At 34.0% G+C, this 25,798-nt stretch overlaps 1 protein-coding gene across 10 annotated transcripts in view; it reads right to left on the bottom strand.

Moving 5' to 3' along the window:
- Positions 5,006-25,798, bottom strand: part of MATR3 (matrin 3) — a 38,541-nt gene continuing 17,748 nt past the window's right edge. For 3 of the 10 annotated variants that reach the window (XM_018050313.1, XM_005683005.3, XM_018050314.1), the window contains 14 exons: positions 20,489-21,588; positions 15,610-15,671; positions 14,485-14,526; positions 14,044-14,156; positions 13,743-13,795; positions 13,365-13,490; positions 12,721-12,846; positions 12,373-12,540; positions 11,464-11,595; positions 10,795-10,838; positions 10,318-10,693; positions 8,496-8,862; positions 7,915-8,036; positions 5,006-6,848 (listed from right to left, as the gene is read on the bottom strand). In XM_018050313.1, coding sequence (XP_017905802.1) covers positions 6,798-6,848; positions 7,915-8,036; positions 8,496-8,862; positions 10,318-10,693; positions 10,795-10,838; positions 11,464-11,595; positions 12,373-12,540; positions 12,721-12,846; positions 13,365-13,490; positions 13,743-13,795; positions 14,044-14,156; positions 14,485-14,526; positions 15,610-15,671; positions 20,489-21,400 — 2,694 coding nt within the window. In that variant the 5' untranslated portion in view covers positions 21,401-21,588 and the 3' untranslated portion in view covers positions 5,006-6,797. The remainder of the gene's footprint in view (positions 6,849-7,914; positions 8,037-8,495; positions 8,863-10,317; positions 10,694-10,794; positions 10,839-11,463; positions 11,596-12,372; positions 12,541-12,720; positions 12,847-13,364; positions 13,491-13,742; positions 13,796-14,043; positions 14,157-14,484; positions 14,527-15,609; positions 15,672-20,488; positions 21,589-25,798) is intronic. The other 7 variants (XM_018050315.1, XM_005683007.3, XM_018050316.1 and 4 more) reach the window with 5 other exon arrangements.

Raw genomic sequence — 25,798 nt, forward strand, 5'->3', positions numbered from 1 at the left:
GAATCTTAAAAAATCAAGCTTTTCTATCTGCTAAAACTGAAGACAAAAATTAAAAAAAAAAGCTCCCTCCATGGAAGTCCTGAATCCAAGAGGGCTTCTCTCTAGGGCCATTTCATTCATTAAAAATCTTTTGAGTCAGCCCAAAGCTCCAAAGAAATAAAATGTGATGGTTACCCCTCAGTCAAACACGTTGGCCACATTTGCAAATATGTATCCTAAACTGACTAAAGTCTCTGTGTGGATCACAACAAACTGGAAAATTCTTATAGGGGAGTACCAGACCACCTTACCTGTCTCCTGAGAAACCTGTGTGCTGGTCAAGAAGCAACATTAATAGAGACAGGGAAAGACTGACTGGTTCAAAAGGAAAGGAAGAACAAGGCTGTATATTGTCAACCTGCTTATTTAACTTATTTACTGGATGAATCACAAACTGGAATCAACAATGCTGCAAGAAATAATAAAAAAAAAAATAAAACCAAAAAGATTGCTGGGAGAAATATAAATAACCTCAGATATGGAGGTAATACCACTCTAAGGCAGAAAGTGCAGAGGAACTAGAGAGCCTCTTGAGCCAAAGAGTGAAAAAGCTGGCTTGAAACTCAACATTAAAAAAACTAAGATCAGGGACTTCCTTCTGGTCCAGTGGCTGGGACTTCATGCTCCCAATGGAGAGGGCCCAAGTTTGATCCCTAGTCAGGCAACTAGATTCCACATCCCCTTAGACACCTTGCAGTCACAATAAATTAAAAACAAAAACCAAACTAACATCATGGCATCCAGGTCCCATCGCTTCATGGCAGATAGAAGGGGAAAAAGTGGAAGCAGTGACATATTTTCTTGGGCTCAAAAATCACTGTAGGTGACTGTAGCCATGAAACTTAAAAAGATGCTTCCTCTTTGGAAAGGAAGCTATTACAAACCTAGACAGCATATTAAAAAGCAGAGACATCACTTTGCTGACAAAGGTCCATATAGTCAAACTATGATTTTTCCAGTAGTCACATATGGACATGAGAATTGGACCATAAAGGCTAAGTGCAGAATTGATACTTTAAAACTGTGGTGCTGGAGAAGACTCTTGAGAGTCCCTTGGACTGCAAGATCAAGGCAGTCAATCCTAAGGAAAATCAACCCTGAATTTTAATTGGAAGGACTAATGCTGAGGCTGAAGCTCCAATACTTTGGCCACCTGATGGGAAAAGCTGACTCATAGGAAAATAACCCAACGCTGGGAATGAAAGAAGGCAAAAGGGTGCTGCAGCAGGTGAGATGGGTAGACAGCATCATTGTTCACGAATTTGAGCAGACTTCGGGAGGTAGCGGAGGGCAGAGGAGCCTGGTGTGCTGCAGCCCATGAAGCAGCAGAGTTGAACATGACTTAGCGACTCAACAATCCTAAACCAGGGGAAAAGAGCTTGGCTTTCTTGGCTGCTGAACAGCTCTGGGGAGGAAGATAGTGTTTTACTGGTTTATGGAGTATGATTAATTCAAGGAACCTGGAAGGTAATTTATCAACTTGAGGCTAGAAGAGGCATGAACAGAGGAATATAAAACCAAAACAGTTTATAATCTGCAGATGCTATCTGGATGGTGGTGATGATCTGATTGGAAAAGTGTCACAAAAAGGAAGGCTATTAAATTTGCCAGTGGTAAGATGCTGCAATGGAATCAAGAGGTCGAGTTTTAAAATGCTACTGAAATTCATGTATTGTTCAGGCACCAACAATTCTAACTTGAGATGGAAGGTGAAGTAGGATGCAGGAATCAGGAAAGGATGGTTATGAACAGGCTCTCACTCTTGAGTTTTCATCAGATGTAAAAATGTATGAATCTTCTGTCTCAAACACTCCACAAATAGATGAAATTGGAAAGATGTAAAGATATTGATAGCTGTTAATAGTCAAAATGGAAAAGCCTATCAATAGGGAATTGATTATGAATTAGGGAATTGAGATGAATTATGGTTAACAGAGTAAGATGTTATTTAAAAATGGCTAGGATAGTATATTCTGTGTATAAAAGCAAAAACTGGCCTGACTTATAGGGGTCAAATTTGTAGAAAGTTTTAAGTATAAAAAGGCAAAGGTTTTTTTAAAAAGGGTGATATGCACCTACAGATGTACAGAATATATGGGCAGAGGAAATTCCTCTTTTGCAGTGTCAAGCCCTTCCTTGCTGGTTTTGCACAGCTTAGCTACTTACAATGAAATGAATCAGACACAACTTGTGCTTGTGAGCAGAATTAGCCACAATTAGGAAAGAGTTAGGTTTTCACTAGTTTTTATCATCTAGTAATGACCATTTAAACTCCAATTCCTTTCCACAGGTTTTTATCCCAAAGCAGATTAAGTGCACACACAGAGCATAAACTGGTGTCTTCCCGATACAAGTGGAGGGGGAGGTATACATATAAAGAACAGACCTTTGGCAGTTGCCAAGGAAGTAGCTGATGAAAAGTGATTTAACAAACCTGGCAAAACTAAGCAAACAGGAATTGGTCCTACTTTTGACAGGTGCAATGACTGAAATTGGAGTATTCTGTCCTTGTCAAAGGTAGGACATTCCTGCTGCTCTTGGTATATTCCATTTGGATCAGGTAATTAAACCTGTATATGAATGGTGCACTATATAAAGCAAGATGGTTCAGATTATTAAACCTGTATTTAATGGCTACGATTTTTACTGTTATTGGTGTGAACACCATTTGTTTTTTCTCTACTACACATAAAAGACTGCCCCTCCTTTCTCTTAATTTTCATGTTCCCTACTGTACATTTGGCTTTACAGAATTCTTTCAATGTATGGAAATTATAAATTGAAGGCCAGGGCTAAAGATAAAGGCTTTAATAAATGTCAATACAGCCTTTAAAAAATTAACCATATATTATCTATCAGTTCTCACGTGGAATTTTCAAGCTATTATCTCCTGTTATCTTCACATTTCTTCCTAATAACTAGTACCTTAATTGAGCTCTAGCTTCTATCAACTACAGTTAATAATTCAGCAAATTTTATCTGGAGTGAAAGTATTTACTTCCATTTTTCCATTCACTTAAAACTTCAGTAAATTAGCTGCTCATTTTATTAATGTCCAAAGCAAAAGATAAAGGGTTCACCAGGGAAAGCAGTATTGAGGGCTCTTGGGTGTCTCCCACTTGTAACTTTAAAACATGCTTCATGAGGGAATCCCAAATATTCTTTTCCAACATTTCCCTTACCTTTAGTACAGTAGCAAAACCTTCAAACAACAATATCTAAATCAGGCATCTGACCACAAGTGTCTAGTAGTAAAGTTCAGCTATAGGTAAATCAATCATTCTCTAAAGTGTGGTCTCTATTCTTAAGACATCGCCATCACCTGGGTAATTTATGGAAAAATGGAAATTATTAAAATCAACCCTACACCCAGTAAATCAGAAATTCTACGAACAGGGCCCAGTAATGTTTAAAATGAAGCTTGCAGGTAATTCTGATACATGCTAACATTTGAGAACCACTAGTGGAGAAGGCAATGGCACCCCACTCCAGTACTCTCGCCTGGAAAATCCCATGGATGGAGGAGCCTGGTAGGCTGCAGTTCATGGGATCACTAAAAGTTGGACATGACTGGGTGACTTCACTTTCTTTTCACTTTCATGCACTGGAGAAGAAAATGGCAACCCAATCCAGTGTTCTTGCCTGGAAAATCCCAGGGACAGGGGAGCCTGGTAGTCTGCCGTCTATGGGGTCACAGAGTGTCAGACATGACTGAAGCGACTTAGCAGCAGCAGTCTTAATTCACAGAAGCATTTTGTTTGTATACCATGTCTCATACCTGACATGCAAAGGACGTGCATCAGTTTGGAGAGGCACTTTAACTCCAGCTTAATGAACAGCTCAGCTCAGGGTCCTGGTTGGAGAATACCTCAAATGCATTGCCCTCAACAGTTGATATTTAGGCTATCCAAGGCCATATTCTATGGAAGCCAATACAGCAGTACAGAGCTGCTAACTCCTAGCCTTAGCTTGTATTATCCTAACCAAACTGTGTATACCAATTTTGTCTGATTTAAAAATATAATATGCAGCATTCCTACAGATTTCCACTATATACAAGCCTCTTTCGTCACAATTTATCCTCATGTTATTTTCCAGTTCAAAGGCACTAAAAGTACACTGTAAACAAAGTCAGGCAAGAAAAAAGTGTGTATTCTTCCACTTTTATAACCTAACGCTGCCATACTACTTAATAGTCTGTCTTTTCACCCTAAAGTGAGAGTCTCTTAGTCATGTCCAACTCAGTCCATGTTGTGACCCCATGGACTATACATCCATGGGATTCTGCAGGCCAGAATACCGCAGTGGGTAGAGCTGTTCCCTTCTCCAGGGGATGTTCCCAACCAAGGGATTGAACCCAGGTCTTCCACATTGCAGGCCGATTCTTCAGCTGAGCCACCAGGGGAGCCCAAGAATACTGGAATGGGTAGCCTATCCCTTCTCCAGTGGATCTTCCTGACCCAGGAATCGAATCACACTGCAGGTGTATTCTTTACCAGCTGAGCTATCACGGAAGCCCTTTTACCCTAAGAAAAAGGGGTAAAAGAATTCAGAGGCTGGATATAAGCTTTAGAAGTTCCTTATAATCTATACCATATAAAAATCTCTAGAAGTACTTAGTCAGTACTCAATAGCCAGAAATCTACATTCCTCATTTACAACTCTAAATAAAATTATTGGGTTGGTAAGATCTTATGGAAAAACCTGAACGAACTTTTTGGTCAACCATGTGTTTTTAGGATACACACTACTACAGCTAGCCAACTTAAGCCTTACCAGAGTAATTCTCATAGGCCATATTTATTAGCAATGATAAAATTGTAAAACAAACATCAAGTTTCCTTCACTCAGGATTAACATCTGTATTAAACTAAAAACTAAAATGGGGGTGGGAAAATTTTCTACTTTATAGTTGGTTAAATGAAAAACATTCCTATTAAATAAAGGTTTGTCATAATCTGGGAGATAGCTGTTACAGGTTTATTCATCATTAGCAATTTATGAGAATTTATACTTTCCAAACCCTAGCAAATGAAGATATTAAACATTCTTTTCTACACCTTGGTATATCTAACTAACAAAGTAAGACCTATGAAAAAAAGCTGACAGAAAACAAGGGATGCCACTGTACACAAAATGCTTTGTATATAGCTACTGTTAGTTAACAGTTGGAATTAAAAGCTGGTAATGAGTAAAGGCCAAAATTAAACTGAAGTAAACTGGCAAGGATTTTTTGTGCATGTTACATTAAAGTGTCATTTTCCCCTCAGTGGTAGATCATAAAATTTCTTCCATTTGATACATCCTTTAATAGATCTAAGTGGTTCAAAGAGAATCTCTTAAATTCTTTTTTAAATTAAAAATCTGCTTGACAGTAATCTCTTAAACCAATTATCCCAACATATTTTGAAAGGCTGATACAACTAATTCTTGTTATTCCATGTTATTTCCAAGTTTATTGTTAACACTTAGACATGTCTAAACATGAGCTTAGCGTTTTGAACTCCGAAGGTCTGAAAAGACTATGAATAGTCCAATTTTTACTTATGTAACAGGAACAAGAAATCCACCAGCACCAAAAGCTTTAAAACTCAGATTTTTAGTAGCAGTTTTTAGAACACTCTAGATTAAAAATGGAATAATTTGTTAAAGCATGCAAGAAAGTGTAACAGTAAATAAAAACCACAACTGTGACAAATATATTGGTTAACACCTCAAACATGTATAACCAATGAACATGGCCTAGGTTTTTCTTTTTTATTGGTACTCACTTAAGAAACTTGAATCCACAGATATAAGCAGTATATAATATAACCAGAAAGTTACAAGTAAACACAGATTATACATGCAAATTTCTGTTCACAAAGGTCACATATGCAAGTATATGAATTAGAAGCGTGCGTCTAAGATTATGGCCAAACTGTTTTTAAAATGCAGAAATGTAAAATTACATCCTGAAAATACAAAGAGATGGTCTACACACTTCAAAAATCAAATGTTGCTTATACCAGATGATGTATGACAGCTACAGGATTCAAGTGACAAGCAATAAGATCTCAAGAAATTAATACTGGTCAAAGAGAAGGGGAATATTTTTACATTTCACTGAAAATACATTGACTTCTAGAATACGAAATCTAGCAGGAACTTAGGGGAAAAAATTACAAAATCTAAAGCCAATTACTTAATATTTCTTATTATCTAAACAACATGACATTGAAAGAAAACTGCACCTGCATTTTAATTACCAATCTCACATTAGTGAAGTTCTCCATAAATGAAACAAAACCAAAAATGCTTCAAACTCCAAATGAAAAGTCTGCAAGGCTCAGATTAAAATGTGGAATGTTTCAGATGAAAGTAATAAAAATACAATTGGTTTTGTTCTTTATTGAATGGAATCAAAAGTTTTGACATATCTCTGAAGCTTGGAACTACTAAATTTCATTTCTCTGAATGCTTCTACATATCTTTCTTAGTGGTGCAAGTATCTTTAGCATATGAAGTCAGTCTCTACAAAGTATTTCTGTCTGTTACTATTTTGATAAAACAAAAACAATTCTTCATTAACTTAACCGTATATGTATTTTTGCTATAACACTTAACACATGAACAGACATCTATTATCTATTATTTTCCACTAAAACAAAAGAATACAATAGTTTTCTTCTAACTATCAGTACTGTATTTAAAAAAGGTTAACATTTAAAAACAAAGAACCATTATTTTCTTTGAAATAATTAAGCTTCTTGCACATCTCAAGCTTCCTTCTTCTGCCTGCGTTCCTCTGCCAATTTATTCAGAAATTTCTGAAAAGAAAAGAAAAAGTTACAAGGATTAAGTCACCTTAGTAAAACATAACAAATGGATTAACTACAAAATAAAATATTCTATTGAAGTTTAGGGACCTGAGTCTAATTTAACTATAACCTTGTCAATATTTATAAGATCCAGTTATTCTTATCAAGCAGGTATAAAACTAAACTGGACACCACAGTAAGGCATGGGAAAAGAAACAGTAAAATATGAAAAAGTTACTTCAATGTGCAATTAAGACTAACTTACAGAGATGAGAAAACAAAGACCAAAATACGCACATAGAATAACTGCTGCTACCCCAAGAACTTAAGATTAGTTAAATGACATGTATTTATTCAATGCCCCTTCTTCTAAGACAAAAGGACAAAATATTAAATTTCTGCTACCACTGAAAATAACCACTGTCCTTAATACTCTAGCAACTTTATATTATAAATCAGTATTATCTTTTTTAACTCCTACTTTCAAGTTTTCCCTCATCTATTTCAATACTTGGTCCTTAAGCCACTAACTAAAACACCAAACTTCAAAATATCCAAACAGAAATTTGTTATTCTTTATTATGTTGTGCTTTATTAATTTTTCCTTTTACCTGTATATCCTTTTGGTCATAAAACTTCACTGAAGTGTCATTATTAATAAAATAATAATTTAAAGTCAATGTAAAAATCATTAAGTATAAAGGGATATGGCACTTTATAAAGTTGAAAAAGGCTTTATAGTATTTCACTTGACTTTCAGGCCTCCAGTATCTTCCAAATTAGAGAAATTACAGTCTAATAATCATTTGAGAATACTCAAGTAACTCTTATACAACAGAATTTGTAACGTTTAAATCTATAAATTTAGAAATTACTGAATTATCATTTAGTTAATAGTGTATTCTAGAAAGAGGTTTAGCAGATGCTTCCAGAGTTCATCAAACTGCTCAAGGCCCATCAATAAAGAATGTTATCAGGATAAAGCGTGCTGGGTCCACAGATGGTACTGGTCCATAAACTTACGTGACTTGTTAGTTTTCACAAAAGAACTCTCCTCTTTTAGATTCAGCCTTACCTTTAATTTCTGATAATGAGGAAGGCTGCTGCAATGAGTATTCTTTGCAACTTCTTCATTTGTATAAAAGAGTGAACACAGCTTACAGTAAAACCCTGTTTTAGGTATCACATAGTCTATACCTAGAACACAAACATACATTCTTACAAATTCAGTAAACTGAAGGTTTTAATAGTGTTCTCAAATCTTTTTTTCCTGTCAATATAATTTGAATGAGTTAACAGTTGTGACATGTCCAATATAGCCTACGCTAAAACAAAGCAAAAACCATGACATCGTTAATAGCTTGTATTTAATTGATGTTTAAGGGCCCACACCTAATTGTTCTCTTAAAAATGTTGAAATAGAACGGTGAACAAAACAAAATGCAATGTGAAATTCTCAGAAAATTTTATGAGGAGAAAAAAGAACATATTATGGAATGGTAACAAAAAGAGGAAAAAAGAATGCTTCAAGTAAGATTTACAAATTGTTCTGCGTAGAACTTCATGTTATCAGAGTTTATGTAAGACCAATTTTAAAAAATCTTATAGGAAGAGTTTGGGGAGGGTGAAGGGGAACAACAAAGCCTTAAATCTCACCAACAGGAACATTGGGTTGATATGGTCCAATTCTATACTCATCTGGGATTGTATAGTCCTCCTTGTTTTCATCACTTTGGCCATCTGCATTTTCACTTGTATCTTTGTTGGGATCATCGGCATTCTCAGCAGATTCAGCACCTGGCTCTGTATTTTCCTCATTTTTAATTCCATTTTCCAACGCTGCTTCATTTTCTTGGTCAAGTTCCTCGATCTTGTCCACCTTAATTTCAACCAAACCATCATCATTTTTGTCACCAGATTTAAATGCCATGCCCGATTTACGAAGTTTCTGAAGTTCCGAATCTTCCTCATCACCAACCTCATCTAGAGTGACAAAACCTTCCATATTCCCTGGGAAACGACGCTGTTAAGAAAGACAAATTTACTCTGCAACAATTATCCTGCAGTATCCCTTCCATTTGCTTTACTTGAAGGGAAAGGGATAGCGTCTTTGCCTTCATTTTCTCAAAAAAAAAAAAAAAAAAAAGGTGGCGGGGGGGACTTTTCTTTCTCTCCCCCCAAATTTACTAGTCTAAAAAAAAAAAACCTTAGCTTGTTTTAAACCTAAGTAATCCAAGGCTTCCCTTATACAAAGAGCAGAAAATAAATATGAGGACATTAATACTCTATACTTTGAGACATATTATGCTTCAAGATAATCAGAGAGCTGATTTCATGAAGTATCGATAAGCTGAATGATGTCCTTCAAAGAAGGTATCTTATGGTGCAACTCTTTTTGTTACAGAACAGTCTAAAATACCACTGTGGTTTAAAAATCAAGCTCTGGAACGTAACTGCTTAGGTTTAATTCTTGGCTCTGCCATTTATAAAAGCAGTATGACCACAATCTACTGAATTTTAACATGACTCAATTTCCTCATTCATGAAATATGGATAACAAGCATCTGTGGCATAAGGTTATTGTAAGAATCAGTTAATTAGCACACACAAAGAGATTAGGAAAATTGATGGCACATAATAAATGCTCAATAATTATCAGCTCTTAAGAGCACAAATGTAGTACTACATAACTATTATCTATTTCAGCCAGAAAACCTCAAGGATAACTTATTTGATCAAGCCATCAAAATCTAGAGGTAAATAGTAAGTTTTCTGGTAGTTGAGTATATCTTAGAAGGAATGAATGAAAGAGGATTATAATAATCTCATTTCAAGACTCATTTATCTTATGGAGTTCTAAAGGCATTGTAATGCTCTAATCTTTAATGGAGATAGTCAATTATACCATTGGTCTTCTGATTTACTATTTTTCTACCACGTATATATTTTTATATTGCTATTTGCCTTACTTTAAATATGAGACATGTGTTCTAAGAAAAAATGTTTTAAAACCTATTGAAGTATCTAATCAAGGTTACATTTCTATAATAGGAAAATTCCTCAAGTTCTACCATTTTTGACACAACGTTTTAAGTGTCCTGGGTCAGTTACCCCTGGGTCAGGTCAGTTAACTTTCTGTAAAATCCATACCCCACGTTTAAAAAAACAAGCTGGACTATACATAAAAGCTGCCTACTACTATTTACACATTACCACTACCAAACAGAATCATATACAGCTTTAAGTCTTTCTCCTTTGTTACTAAAAAGTTCTCTTTGTGAATTGACATTTTCCTATTGCAGTTTAGTCCTATTCAATCTATGTATTGCAGAGTTTAGATTTCAATTTTTTTAGTGATTCCTTTCTATTTCTTCCTAATGTAAGTGACTGATTCTATTAAATGTGACCCTAAGATAAATAATTTGAAACACTGATCTAGTTTTCTACTGAAACAAGTCAACATAAAACCTTCATTTACCTTTTTAAGCTTTTTCTTTGCAGCTCCAGAAGCACTGGCATTTGCATCTTTTTTCACAGCTTTGTCTGAAGGTTCTTTTTTCCCATCAGATGCCACATCCCCTAAATTAGCAAGATCTGTTTCATCTCCCACTGAACTGCCACTTTCTAGCAGTGCTGCTGCTTCTTCTTCATCTACAAGAAGCTCATCTTCAGATTCAAGAAGCATGTTAGGCTCTTGTTCTGCCTGGTCATCCTTTGTATCTTTTTCACCATCTTCACCTGACTTCTCTTCTTGTTCTTTACCTTCAGCAGTACTTTCAGTCTTCTGAGAACCATCAGTTTTGGATTTTTTATCACTTGGAGATTCTTTGCCATCTGGAGAGTAAGATCTTTTCCTGAAACCAAAACATACACCTGAATTAATTCTACCGAGTTGGAAAACGAAGGTTTAATATACTAGTGTATACAGACACACACACACACACAAAGAAATTACCGGGATTTATCTTTTTTGAGTAAGTCAATCCCTCTGTTGGGAATCTAAAAGACAAAATTTCACCAGTTACATAAATGTATTAGATTTCATACTTAATTATCCCAATTAACTAATAAACGATGACCATCCTTTATATATCAACTAACCTTATTTAAACCATACCCAAGAATGTAGGCTGCTCTAACATTACTAATTCATTACAACCAACATTTCAAGAGCAGTGAATAATAATTTTGTTAAAGCTTTACAAATAAAACTTTAAGTAAAACAGACAAAAATAAAGATGCTTTATACAGACATCAGTTTAAAAACTTCTGCATTAATGAAGACAAGAAAAAGAGAAAAGATTACTCTCTTTCAATAACAATCCTATACATGTATTAATTATTTACTTATTTCTGGTCATGATGCTGTGCTCTGGCTTTCTCCAGTTTCAGTGAGTGGGGCTACTCTTTGTTGAAGTGCTTGGACCTCTCACTGTTACAGAGCATGGCTAGAGCACAGCTCAGTAGTTGTGCACAGAAGGGATCGTCCCAGATCAAGGATTGAATCTCTGTCCCCCACACCTCCTAAATCCTACATTCTTAGCATGTAAAAATTTATAAAAATGTCATGCCTTGAAAAGCTGAAAATAAGCTTTATAAAGAACCTGAATCAAACACTACATACCCTGAGTACCAATTTTTTGTATTTTTCAGACAGGTCAACTTTTACACATCTCCCTTGAAACCAAAGGGCCTTTTTCAAACAGTGGTCAACCATTGCCATTGCATCTTCTCTGGTCTCCATCTCAATAAAGGCCTGGGGCAAGAAAAACAAACAAAAAAAAGAACAAAAAATTTATTAGAAAGTAAAAGTCTAGAAGGATACAAACTCATGAAGCTCCAAAAAGATTAAAGAAAAGATGCCCTACTTACAATTTTAAAAATGAAATGTAAGTATGAAATAAATTAATCCATCAATTAATTAAATTCACATAATTTGAAAAGTCTAATATCCAGTGTTTATAAAGCTCTTAGAATGCTAGTATGATTGTATATGAGTATTATTTTTTGAAGAGCATTTGGCACCGTCAAAGAAAAGAAAGCAAGTATCAGGATTCACAACTTCAATTCTGAAATTGTATCTTTCAATTATATGCATACAGTCACATGCCACAAAATCCACAGCAGCATTAATGGCACAGCCAAAGAACTAGCATCTCTAATATCCATTAATTAAAGAAATTAAATTCATCACAGTTCACTCAATGGAATCATGTGTTAAGTGGAAAGTAACATTTTAATATAATCCCATTTGAAGTAAAGGGGGAAACTATACACAAAGGAAGATCTTTGGAGGCAAATTCCGGAAATAATACTAGCCAAACTAGAGAAAAAGATCTTTACTTTTCACTTTATTTACTCAATATTCTTAAATATCTACTATGACTTTATGATAAGAAAGAACCAATCCCCTTTGGCCACCAAATTACTCCCCCACCCCTTCACTAAAAATTAGGATGTTAAAAAACAAAACTTAAAATTTAAAAAACACTTTGGGAAATAATCTTTTTCAAAACCTCTACATGTATATTACCTGACTTTTCATCCTCATCAGTATATAATTCTTTATTTTCCCATAAGGCTCAGCCAGCTTGAGGACAGCACTGTCAGAATAGCCAGAATGAGGTAAGTTGCTGAGATGTATCACCCGTCCAAGCTCTTGTTTTTGATCAAACTTCTGGTCTGGCTTCCCCTCAGGTTTCTTTAATACACGGGAGGGGAAAAAAACAAAAAACAGAGGAAATCAAATGTTAAGTATGCCATAATTATTAGTCAAGATTATCCTAGATACTAGCAACAATTTTAAATAGCTGTAAGTTAGTAAATATTAAAATGATACACTAACTGGTGATACAAATCTGGAGAAATAGAGATTATTTACCTTTATTCTCTTATACTTCTGGGATAAATGAACTCTCACTGGCTTGCCAAATACTAATGCTGGGGTGGTTGTGTAATAATCCACTGCAGCCTGAGCATCTTCTGTGGTTGCCATTTCAATAAATGCCTAAAATTGAAAAAAATATATATTTACATTTCAAAAAATCAACCCAATTCCACACTGTCCCAAGTCTTTCCAAAAATATTTAATCATAATATAGAAAGCATTTTCAAGAACCTGAGAGAAAAAAAAATCTCTAATTTCCTATTTTATTAAAGATCATCTCAGACTTTATTACTTTCATGACACCAACACTATCATTTATTATGTACTGAATTTGAAACAATAATTTGGCACCATTCAGGTAAAAGTTTGAAATGTTTTCCCAAATAATTATGTTTATATAGTCGCTACTGTGGCAGTAGTATAATAAAGACGAAGTAACTGCTTAAGAAACAATCTATGAAGTTACCAACAATCTATTAGTACTAGAATTTATTACTGATTAGTTCAACTATTGGCCCTTTCTGTCATTACATTCCACATTGATGATTAAGCTAACATTCTTTTTTATAATACAAAATAATATATTCTCTTTAGGATATACTTTAGTGATGAATAAATACTACACAGTTAACTCATACCTCATTAATTTTATTTAGAATAAGATGATTTGAAATAACTCCAAATGGTTCCACCAGCTGTAATAGTTGATATCTCAAGTTTTTCCCTCGCTGGAAATCCATGATGTGAACAACTCGGCTAGTTTCCTATTCATTAGGAAAAAACCAAGTTAGTAAATAAATTTCTTTAGAAGCAATATGAAATAATAAAAACAAAGTTTTAGCTCTTATCAGAGTCACATATAAAAGCCTGTTGGTTTTCAAACTAAAACAATCTTTCTGTAATAAGAACTACAACACAGATTCAATTAGCAATGATTCAAGTCAAATCACATTTCCCCAAAGAGCTAATAAAGTTAATGCAGCCAATATAGTAAAAGCAAGAGCTTTATTACTGACCACTCTGCCTTTCTGCATATGTCTTGGTCCTTGCAGGTTTCCATTTCCAGCACCTTTATGGGGAAAAAGTATATTTTTAGTCTTAAATTAAGTATATTTGCCCTACCAGACTATTTTAATTGACAAACAGACATCTCTCCAACAGCAAAAGGACATCACAAGTAACATATGAGTATCACGTATTCTCATGAAATGTCATCTTTGAGTTACATTTCAATGACACTTCTTTTGCCTAAAATCACTGCATTTAATCTTTATGATAAAAGCTCTTAGGGAAAGGTAACATGAATTTTATAATCACCCAGATTTCCTCTTGGTCCAACTGCTGGTCCCCCAAGATGAAATGATGGGGGTGGAGGTCCCAGAATTCCTGGTGCTGGGTTTGTAGACTGCTGCAACATGAATGGATCACCCCTGGGAATGTGAAAACATAAAATACAAAGCATGATAAAGAAGTCCATCAAAAATAACTTAAATTTACTGCTAAAACATTCCTTGTATGACTATGATTCCAATATTTGGGGGCATTTATGCATGAAGTAACTAGGGGAAAATCTATGATAAAAAATAAAAATTACTACATAAAATAGTTTCTAAAAATTCTTTCACCCATGGTGACTTTTAACAAACTCATATTAAATAAAGAAATTAAGAAAATATTGTTTATGAAATGTGAAAAATTTAACCTGAATTCCTTACATTGATCTCCTTTACAAACAACAGCTTAAAAAATTTAACTTACATTGTGTGTCCTGTATCAGTGTCAGGATTCCATTCTGGGTAGCTTTAAAAAGACCAGAAAATTAACTTTAAAATAAAACTGCTCTTTTCACAAAGTAGCCTTGTTTGGCCTTTAAAATAGATTTATTAGTAAAGTTATACGGCAGTATAAGTGTTAGAAATATTACTGTTTAAAACATGTCATATAGATACTTCCAAAGGAAAATTTCAAATTAATCCAAATAAAGGAGAATTGACTTGCTCTGTACTGCTTAAAAATGTTAAGTAATGCATATTACAATTAAAATAGTCCCTTATCTGTTTTTTTCTTGGGGCGCGGGCAGCGGTTCAGGATGGATCACAGGACTTGTGGGATCTTAGTGCCCTGACCAGAGATTGAACCCTGCCTGGCCCACGGCACTGAAAAAGTACATGGAGTCATAACCACTGAGCCGCCAGGAATTCCCTACATTTGTTAATTCACAAAGAGAAGTGCTATATGAGGGACTGGAAATGTGGGTTATATAGGGAAACAAAGATTGACCACAGATATTTTTTTCCCTCCAACATTAACAACGAAGAGCTGAGTTGAGTTCTGGCACTAGACAGAAAGGATAGCCATAGCATGGTGTATGTGAAAATGGCCACCCCAGTGAACAACGGGTGGGTTTCATGTTGTTTAGGTAGGGAGATTCTTTACAAATTCTATCCTAGCAGCTTAAACTCCATCACAAGTGTCTCAAAAGCAAAAAATATATCCTGAAGGGTTTTGCTTTAAAACTTGTTACTTCTAGTATAACTTCCCCCTTTTCTTCAAGGAAAATTAATATTTTCTTTATTCTTAGAGCACATATTATTGTTATTGAAAATGCTCTTATGAATCTATTCTATTGTATCAATGGCTATCTTTAGGTCTCTTAAAAATTCTTTCCATTTTAAATAACAAAGTATCTCTATCACTCCATCTTAATAGTCCATATACAATTCCACACCTAAACATTGTTTGTAACTGGCATTGCCTAGACAGTGTCAACTATTCAGTAATAACAATGTGGATATTACAAGTAAACGATGAATTCCCCAAAACCAATCAATGGCTGTTTCTGACACAGTTAACTGATGCTTTAAAGGTATTTCAAACTCCTACATTTCAAGAAGAAGCTGGCATCGACGACTGTGACTTGCTCCATTGATATGTTGACTCCACTCCTGTAGCAAAGTAAATTAGTAGAATTAACAAAACTAAAACTAAGATTTCTTTGCAACCATTCAAACTCTAGGATGTTAATCTATATGTCTATATGCAATTATCATAAACTGAACACCTGACCATTCACTAATCACACTTATTTAAAACCATTTCTCTGAATCCTTGTAGCTTCATCCTGCCCTCAAATACGCCATGCACATTCTTGGAAAAACTGGTAACTTGGTTAACAAACTAACAGACCTGACAGGGAAAAGATAGAGTTAATAAAGATGAAGAGTAGTAACTGACTTTGAGATCAGCAGGTATATTAATTTCTGCTGTAGACAAAACTGAAGTTTTATTCACATATTATTAGAACTGCTTTCACAGAACTGATAAAATATCCATGCTTATATCACTTTTTAAGAAAATATATACTGTAAGTATGAATAATTAGTTAAAATAGTATCTTTAATTTCATCCAGCCTTTGAGGTATGTTGCAAGTGGACTATAGCCACAGAAAGCTAAGTTAATTCAACAGGAGTGACTTTTCTAGGAAACACTCCCCAATTTAACAAAAACCTAAGCTCCCATTATATTTCCCAAAATTAGAGAAGTAAATTTCAGGAATGTCCATTTCTAAATTTTAGGAAGGAAAACATTTTATTTCTTCAATATTTGCTTTATGATTATTTTAAATTTTGAAGGGATTACTTTTTCCTTTACTTTATTCAAATAAACTATCCTTTCTTTAAAAATCCACATGTAAATGTTCAGCATTTTAGGCAATATAAAAAGAAGAGTTAGGAAAAGTAGGCTTTGCTGCCAGACTGCTTAGGTTCAATTCCCAAGGTACCACTTACTAGATGTGAATCCTTGGTACAAGTTATTTAAAAACACTGTGGTTCAGTATCTTTCTAGGGTTTTGTGGAAAGTAAATGAATAATAAAGGTAACCTGTTTATTGGAACACTACCAGGCACATAAGAAGTGCTAATAATAAAAAACTTTTTAATTAAAAAGGAAGAAAAGCAACTATTATTACACTGCTTATAAAACTATCTTGTTTTACAATCCCCACTTTACAAGTATTATTGTTTCACAAATCCTCACAAAATAAGGCAACTTTTCCAAGACTCATACTACCTGAAACATTAGAAAGTCCTTAAAAGGGAGTCTCACTTAGAGCTGAACTAAAGGAACCAAATTACAAGAGATACCATTCTGAAGTTTTAAAAAGTTAATTTATAAATGGAATCTAATTTTTAAAAACTTACAGCCTGAATGTTTACACACATTTCTTTGCCCTAAATTAACTAAAATTCTGCGAATGAGGTAAAATGGAACATTTCAACAGAATGGTACTTCTAAGAACTTGGGGAGCTATCTTTCAAAGTTAGATTGTCTTTATGGCTAACAGTTAAGGAACTGGAAGAGATCTGTCCAGCTGCCTCTATAACCAACTGTTTGGGGTATAAAAACTTTCTATTTGCAAAGCAACAGACCACTGACTTGTTGGAAGCCACTTTAAAAATGGCTGTAATCAAGAGGCACCATAGGCAAAGTTCACAAAATTCAGAAGCGGGATTAAACAAATATGTTAACCAAGAATTTTCTTAATGAAAAGTATTCAGATTTAACATAACCTTGAGAAACAGTGTGTTTAGAGAGTAAAAGTTACCCTATTAGGCATGCTGCTAATTAATAGGAGATGGTAAAACTATCTAGTAGACCAGAAGTTATTTATATCCAATCCCCCATGATCTTTAAGGGGTCAAACTTCTGAAAGTGGCTGGTCTTACAAAGTACTAGAAGGAAAATCAAGATCAAAGAATCAGTTATACCTCCCAAACCCACCCACTACTAATCTGCTCTACCATAATGGTTTTTTTAAAAAAATCTGTATCCTTGAATTCTACATTGAGACAACACTCAGATTAATAAAGAATAAGGATTCACTTTTTGAATTCAGAAGTTCTACAGGAAAAACTACATTCACCTTAATGTCATTGAGATACCTAAATTATATAAAGAAAGGATAATTTGGAGAAGCACATGTGGAATGGCAAAATGAAGTTAAGAATAACTTAAGGGCTTCTAGAAAACTAAAAAGAAAAACATGAACCCAAGTGACAAGACAGCGGAAGGGCTGTAGTGGCCAGTTTTCTTTAAGTGAAAGGAATTTTGAGGCAAGTTTGAGGCTGTGCAGAAAAGCAACTTGATGTTCTAAAATGACCTAGAAAGAAATAAAAGTAACATCATCACTGAAAGTTACTTAAAATAATCAAAAATAATGACAGATGTTTTTCCCCTAAAAGACTATTCCTACTAAGAAGAAGTTTTGATCATGTAAGTTATTTAATGTTACCACTAAGTGAAAAGAACAGATTTTCCAAGTTATGCAGCAATACCAGAGAGCAGGATTAAATGTTTTAAAATTTTTCATTATCTATTTTCACAAGAATTTTCTCCAAACTCAGTGATTCTGTATCAGCTATAAATTAAAAAGATCCCTACCAAAAGCGAACATTTATTTTTTCAATAATGAAGACACCTAGAAAACATTAGCTATGTTAAGGAAACTGTATTAAGAGAATCCAGGTGTTAAAACTTCTTAAAATCGGTACAATTTATAAATACCACAAATTTTGAAAATCAAGGGCCTCTAAAGTAACTGTTTCTTAATTTGTTAGAGTACGTGCAGTTTTACAGAGTAAAAGTATCTCTTTACTAGGTAAGATACCTTACTCTTGAATCCAAAGTTTCAAATATTCAAAAATGTTCTTTGGCCAATTTAGATCCATTTATTATCATTATTTATTAACTGTTCAGGAACTATAAGGTAATAACATCTGGACAAAAAAGAATAATATACAAAAATAGGAACTTTTTCTGATTCAAGTCCTTCTTGATTTCCTTTTGTGTTCCTTTACTGAATTGTTTTCCTGTATGTAAGTGGCAACATTAAGTTACTGCTCAAAGTCAGGATGAAGAGGCTTCCAACAGAGGCTTTTACTTTATGATGACTCCAGTAGCAAAGATTAAGTCCCTTACAATCATTTTCATTTGAGACACTGTAACTAGCTATCTTCCGTGGAATTTATAGAGAACCTATTTGAGAATATTTCTCATACTGTCATTTCTGCAAGCAGACATGAAGTAACAAAAAATATTTGGAGTCACCAGAGTTTAATGGATCTTTTCATTAAATCAATTCATACCAGATCTAAACCTTCAAGTTGAATACTGAACAAAAACTAAATTCCATGATATACTAAGTGTATCCAACAAATTTGAAAAATAGAAAATACCAAAATATCCACTAAATACAATTCCCTAACTTTTATGAGTTTGTGGCTCCATGTCTTACATTAAAATTAATCTATGAATGTAAATTTACCATTTGAAGTTATTTTGACATGGATTGAAGAATAAAATATTCCTTGTGTACCTAAACTATTACTTTAGAAGATTTTTGTATTATAGATATATATACATGTATTTTTAGCTAGAAATCACTCTTAAAAAGATATTTTTCAAAATACTCTAAATTTAAACAATATAAGAAGTCTCTTAATTATCCGAGACAAAAATACTGAGATCTAAACACAGAAAAGGGGTTGATTGGTAAGACTTTTAAAAAGATTAAAAACAAAATCTCTAATGACTTACATGATTTAGTTTACTCAAAAATCAACTCACTTAAAAATGCATTTAAAGGGATAGATATGAAAAGAAAATGACCCTTCTAGATGTTACTGTGAAGAAAAAACCCTGTAACAGCAACCATCAAATCAGTTTCATGGCAGTAACATGTTCCAATTAAGTACAGCACATCAGGAAAAATGGATGGTCAGATTACAGATCAAGCCAGTGGACTGCTACAATGCTGACTTTAAGTCAACTGCACTATATTTTGTTTTGGGAAAAAAACAATGCGAATGATTAGCACTGAAAACGTTGAAAGAGAAAGGACAATATATTTAAAAGGGCATTTTGAAAAAGTTCCCATTTTGCCAGATGTGATAATTAAAGCAAAGGAGAATCAGGTTTTTTTTTTTTTCTTCAAATGAGTAAACCAGAAGTCTAAGTCAGAAAAAGAATATGCTTATGAGGAACACAGAGCAGGATACTGCAGTAGGTGATTTTCCCAAGTCTCTAACGGGATAGATGCAATATGGGATAATAAAAAGTGAGTTTTGAAGTATGTTTAAGAAAGTTGTGGAAAAGGAGAAAAAAAATGATGAAAAATTTCAGTTACAGCATGAGAGTTTGTGTTAAAGGGAAATTAAAAAGAAGAATAAACTAATCTAAAATATGAAATATACTGAAACAAACACCAGGGCTCTACATTAACTCTTTCCCTGTAGCCACAGATAAGGAAAAAAAGAGAATCGTTCAAGAATGTATCTTTACTACATACGAATCAGTAATTAAGACAGATGGAGAGCTGATTATCTAGCATCCTGAATGGCAGAGCACATTGACTGCAAAAAAACAGAAAAAATACTTAAAACAATTCAACAAAGCAGACAAAAAAAAACCTGCTTAAATATACGATTAAGAAGAACATATTGATGCCAAAAACCAAGATAATTCCAGTGGATGATAGCTTTGTGGCCAGAAGTAATCTATGCAGATTATATTAATGTAAAGCCCTGGTTTAAAATGCTCAAAAACAATTACCTTCCAAATAAAGTAAGTGTTCTCAAAAGTATAAAAATTCTTGATCAACTCAATGTCATCAGACTACAGATTCAGAGTACAAGATATAGGTAAATACAGAATAGGCACTACAACGTAAAAGAAATTAGAAGTATCTGTTGCATTAACTCACCTTATTAGAATGAACTGGCAAATCACATATAGAGCACAGATGGGGATAACCCTTCGGTAAGAGTCCATGGAAGTCTTCAATATTGCTACTTGGAGGAGCGCCCCTCTTTTTCTCAAAGAGAGATCTCTCTTGTAAGGGGCCAGGACCACGTCCCATTCTCTCATACTCACTGTCAAATTTATGATAGTTATGCGAGGTCTCACCAAAAAAAGAATCATCCCTACACCTTTCTCCATCTCTTAATCTGTCATCTTCATAATCCATTCTGTCATAATAACCAGATTCTTGAGAACGACTTCCATGGTCATAATCAAGCACTGGGTTGAGACTAGGACCACGATCATCAAAACTATCTCTTCTAAAGTGCCTTTTTTCTTCCCAATCGTCCCTAGGTACTCTGTATGGTGGCTCCCGTGTAGCAGATCTGCCATCTCTACCATAACTCAATGTAGGGCCTTCTTCAGTTCTCCTCCTTTTAAGCTGCAGAAGGATTTGGGGCAAATTCTCAGGAGTAATCTTGTCCTCTGGATAACGACTCAGTTCATCTAAGTCTCTAGCAGACAGACCAAAGCTGGCCAAAATGTTACTGGCCTGGTCTGCATCTCCACGGTGTTGAGAAGACAAAGGGAGCGGACCTCTACTTCCAATGTTAAATATAGACTGCAAATTATGGGAAGAAGTACTAGCAGAAGACAGTGCACTATGAGCTCCTTGTTGATTCAATGAAGAACTCATTCCAAGATTCATTAAACTAGCAAGGCGTGCAGTACCCTGGTTCATCCTTCCAAGAGATGCTGGCATACTTAAAGACTGGGTAGCAGCAGCAAGAAGGCCTATTCCTGCTGCAGACAGGTCACGCCCATGACCCTGCGAGTCCCTACCGAGAGATGACTGCTGGAATGACTTGGACATTGTAGAACTATCTCTTGTCTAGTTTATAGATTTAAAAAAAAAAAAAAAATTTTTTTTTTGTTAAGATGGCCAAAAAGAAAGCTCAACTAGAAAACTAGGTTAACTTTGCTTCAAAAAATGGTAACGCCAAGAAAAAGGATCAATAAGGACTGTAGAATCTTCTTCAAGCTGAGAACCAGCAGACAACTCTGTAGAAAAATAAGCAATTTTAGTCATAAATCCCTTTAAGTAGATGCCGTTTTTTTTTAGAAAAAAAAAAAAAAAAACTTACGCATCATGTTGATTAAAAAAAAACATTTAAGATCTCAAACTTACAAGGAATTACATAACTTAAACAGATTTCAGATGTATGCAGAGCTTGCATATACTTAAAAAGTAGTCTTTCATGCTAAAGTTTAACTATTAAAGGGAATTTCATACGGAATTTAAAAACATTTCAATTGAAGGGTCAGATGTCTGAATATATCAAAATTTCAATAAAAATATAGATGGGTCTCTTCTTTTAGAAGAAAAATACACCCTATAATATGATGCTTAAGTTCCAGAAGACTAAAAACAAAAAAAAAATCAAGGTCAGCAAGTCAAAGATGAATCAGTTGTATTGTTTTAGAAAATGAGACCTATTAACACTATCAGAAAGAACCAAGTAAAATCACAAGTAACGAAGCTTCAGTGTCAAGTACCTAGCATAAGATCTAAGATCAAACACTATAGTTGAGATCTTTATGCAGCAAAATCAAATTGAGGTAAAGACAGATGTGAAGAAAAATAAGTGACTTCCTACAGTTTACAGATTTCTGCACAAATTTAAGCCAAATAATTAACTGCCTTATTCTCCATCCTCTATCAGGCAGTTGCTTACTTCATTTCTAATCTTAAAAGGTAAGGAGAATCAAATATGGTCAGTACAGAAGTAGGAGACTCCCCAAGAACCACCACAAGTACAGGAAGTATAGGTGATTTAAAGAAGTGAAACTCCCCAAGGTAGTAGCTGTGAACATTCATTTAATGCTCAGAGCTATAACACCTCTAGAGCTCAAAACAGGTGAAAATGAAAACGAGATCTTCCTTACATAGATTTCTGTAAACACAGATTCTTTCACAAGAATAGCCCCATCATCCAGAAAATTTAAATTGTGAATACAATCCCTCAAGATGTGTTTCCTCAAAGATGTGATAGTAACAAAATTACTTTCATTTTTATTTTACCTCAAAAATTTTTATATAAGAATTCACAAAGCATTTACGAATGACCTCATAAAGTGTTAAATGATGTACATAACTGTCCCTGGTGAAACAATTTTATAATCACAATTACACACAGAGGTTTAATAAGTCTTAAATTGTTTGCTACATAATTCTACTATGTAGAGACGCTGCTCAGTTAACTCATAAGTTTGATCACCCATATACCTAAACACTTAGTTTAAAATAGAAAACTTTATCAACATAAAAACCAGGCAATATTTAATAGTTACAAGTCAATTATGGGACCAATTCCACCAATGACAGATTAAGGAAACACTGGACGAAAACAGTGGTAGAAGAAGTATAAAAAAAAGTTGCAGGCAAGACTTAAGTTAGATTTTACAAAAAAGATGTAACAAAGTTAAAAAGACATAGAAATGCTATCAGAGGTGACTGGAATTACAGATGTTTTTGCACACCAAGAAAGATGAACTTGAGAAAAGACACCAAAGAAACTAGTTCCAGATGAGATCCATTATGTAAACTACTTAGACCTTAAGATTAATAAAATAAAGACAAGAGTAAGTAAACATCATTGGATGAAAGTTTCTCTGATACGACTTTTAAATACCATACAGAATGGCGGTTAAAATACTACTGAAACATTTGTAGCACCCTCTTATGTTTTCATACATTGTTAAAAAAAAAACAACTCAAAAAACCATTATGAGGGTTTTTTTGAAATCAAAATTTCAAAGTATCTAAGTTACTATTAATTGCAGCTTTGCCCTTCATTTGGGAGTCAAAGCTTCGTACACCGAAAAGCCAGTCTTTCAAAAGAACTATTCTTTCCCTTTAGGGAAATTATACTATGGCATTATGACCATGTGTAAATTTTTAACATTGATATTTTAAGGAAATGATTGTTGAATTACAGAGATCTCAATTACTTTTCTTTGCAACATATATGAATGGTGGAGCTGCAAAAAGGAAAGGTTAAGAGAAGTAAAGGTAAAAGGTGATAACCTTAAGACAAAACAGAAAATGGATGTCAGAAAACTAAGAAAAAGAGAAAGACAACCATGTAAATTCCATGACAACTTGTAATTTAAGAATAACTTTCATATTTTTGTGAGTCAGATTCAACTTCAGTCCCACACAAAGACATGAGAGTAGCAGTACTGAAAAAGAACTTAAGTCAAACTTTTGAATCTAACAAATCTCTTAAAAAATTTCTGTTAGAACAAAGAAATTAAGAGAAATCCGACAAGATAGCACTGATGTAAGAACATTTATGAAAAAGTTCCTTTAGTATCTTATCTTTGGTAATGAACATAAGATGCACAAGGCACTTTAAAGGCTCTAAGTGAGAACTACTGCCTATGAAACCATCACAATACTGAAAGGTTTACCAAGTTACTAAAGTGCTTTTTTTTTTAAAAAAAAGATTAGCTTCTTTTACTGCACGTTTTTTCTCCATAAAGCTACGTTTTCAGAGGTTAATAAAGTTTGAAAATAGTTCCTTTGAGATAACTCATCTAAAATGTAATGTTAAAAGCCGATTTACTCATTTAACTTTATATAGAATCTTTCACTTCCAAAAAAAAAGTGCCTCCACCCTGCCCCATCAGAAAACATTAGAAAAGAAACAACTAAGCAGGCTTCACAAATGCCATTTAGCTATACTCTGATATTCAAATTCTCAATGAACAAAGTTCATGATATAAATTCTATTAAAGATGTTAGCTTCACATTCAACATCTGAACAAATACATATGGTTAAGAAATAAGCTTCAGTTAATATTCAACCTCCACATTCCATAAATCTGATACCCTTTATTTATTTTCTTCAATAATTAGAAGAAATGGAATACTAAAACATTTTAGAAAACAAATGAAAGCTAAACTAAACACACACAAAGTTAATGGAGAACACAGTGTTCTGTATCCAAATTTCCTGTGTAAAATAAAGATTATCTATTAGTCTATTATATATTTATTATTTCAGAGGGTTAGTTAGCAGGAAGTAAAATCAGCATAAGCATACTTTAGTTCTTTAAAACATGACATAGAAGAAACCTTCAGCATCTGAACTTAAAAACACTATGTTTTAAAGGTATCTACTACCACCATATGGATCTTTATACTTTCTGACTGTGAAATAAATCACTTTTTACAAACAACCGATTTTAAGATAGTATAATCATAAAGGCATGTAGAGATCCGTAGGAAAGAAATAGCCACACGTTGACATAATAACCTCTTAACCTCACATAAAAATTTAACATACAACAGCTAGAAAACAGCTTCTGAATTGTAACACAAGTGGGTCAAAGAAATTTTGAGATTTTCCCATCTCTATCAAGGTCAAACACCTTTGTGATTTAACTTATTCATGCGAAAATATGCCAAATATACACAGCAACCAACAATACAAATACATTAAAAATGTCCTAATCATGTCACCAACAGATGGCAGGGACAGTTCACTAATTAACTCTATTAAGCTCTATTAACTTTGTATACACCAATGTGCCTCACCACACAACAAAGAAAAACTATAAAGTGCAGTACCCAAGAAGACTGAAAAAAAGGAATATTCTTAAGTGTTTTAAAACTACTGGTGTCAATTCATATGTATTACTGATCTGGATTAAACTTCTAACCCACTTCTTAATCCTTAGGTTAACAGCAGATTCAGTTGCTAAAAAATCTTCATAGTAATCCATAGAAAAGATTCCTATTATTCAGACTTGAAACATTTTTCTTCTAAGTTTTTTCCCTCCTGACTTTTAAGTAAATTCATACTACAGGAAAGAAAGTTACTCCATTTAACTGACATTTTGACTCTTGATCTGACCTATGACACTACTTGGCTAACTCTCCTCTCTATTTAAAAGCAAGGCACCATTCTGCACCCTTATGATATTCCCCTCTGCTTCATGATCTGCTCTCTTGGCTTCCGCAAACATTTGTACAACTCTTTGATATAAATTGAGATTTTTTTTTTTAAGAGCCCAAATGCCTGGATTTGAAAACCAGCTCTTCTGCAAAATAGCTGCATGAACCTGGGCAAATTACTTAACATCTGGGTTTATTCCCTCATATGTAAAATGGGAACAAAAATAACATCCATTTCACAGGGCCTGGCATATTGTAAGCACCACAGTGATCATCTACTGTATGCACTCTGATCCTCACAACCAATGA

This window comes from Capra hircus, chromosome 7 (genome assembly GCF_001704415.2).
Source record: "Capra hircus breed San Clemente chromosome 7, ASM170441v1, whole genome shotgun sequence".
Lineage (NCBI taxonomy): Eukaryota > Metazoa > Chordata > Mammalia > Artiodactyla > Bovidae > Capra > Capra hircus.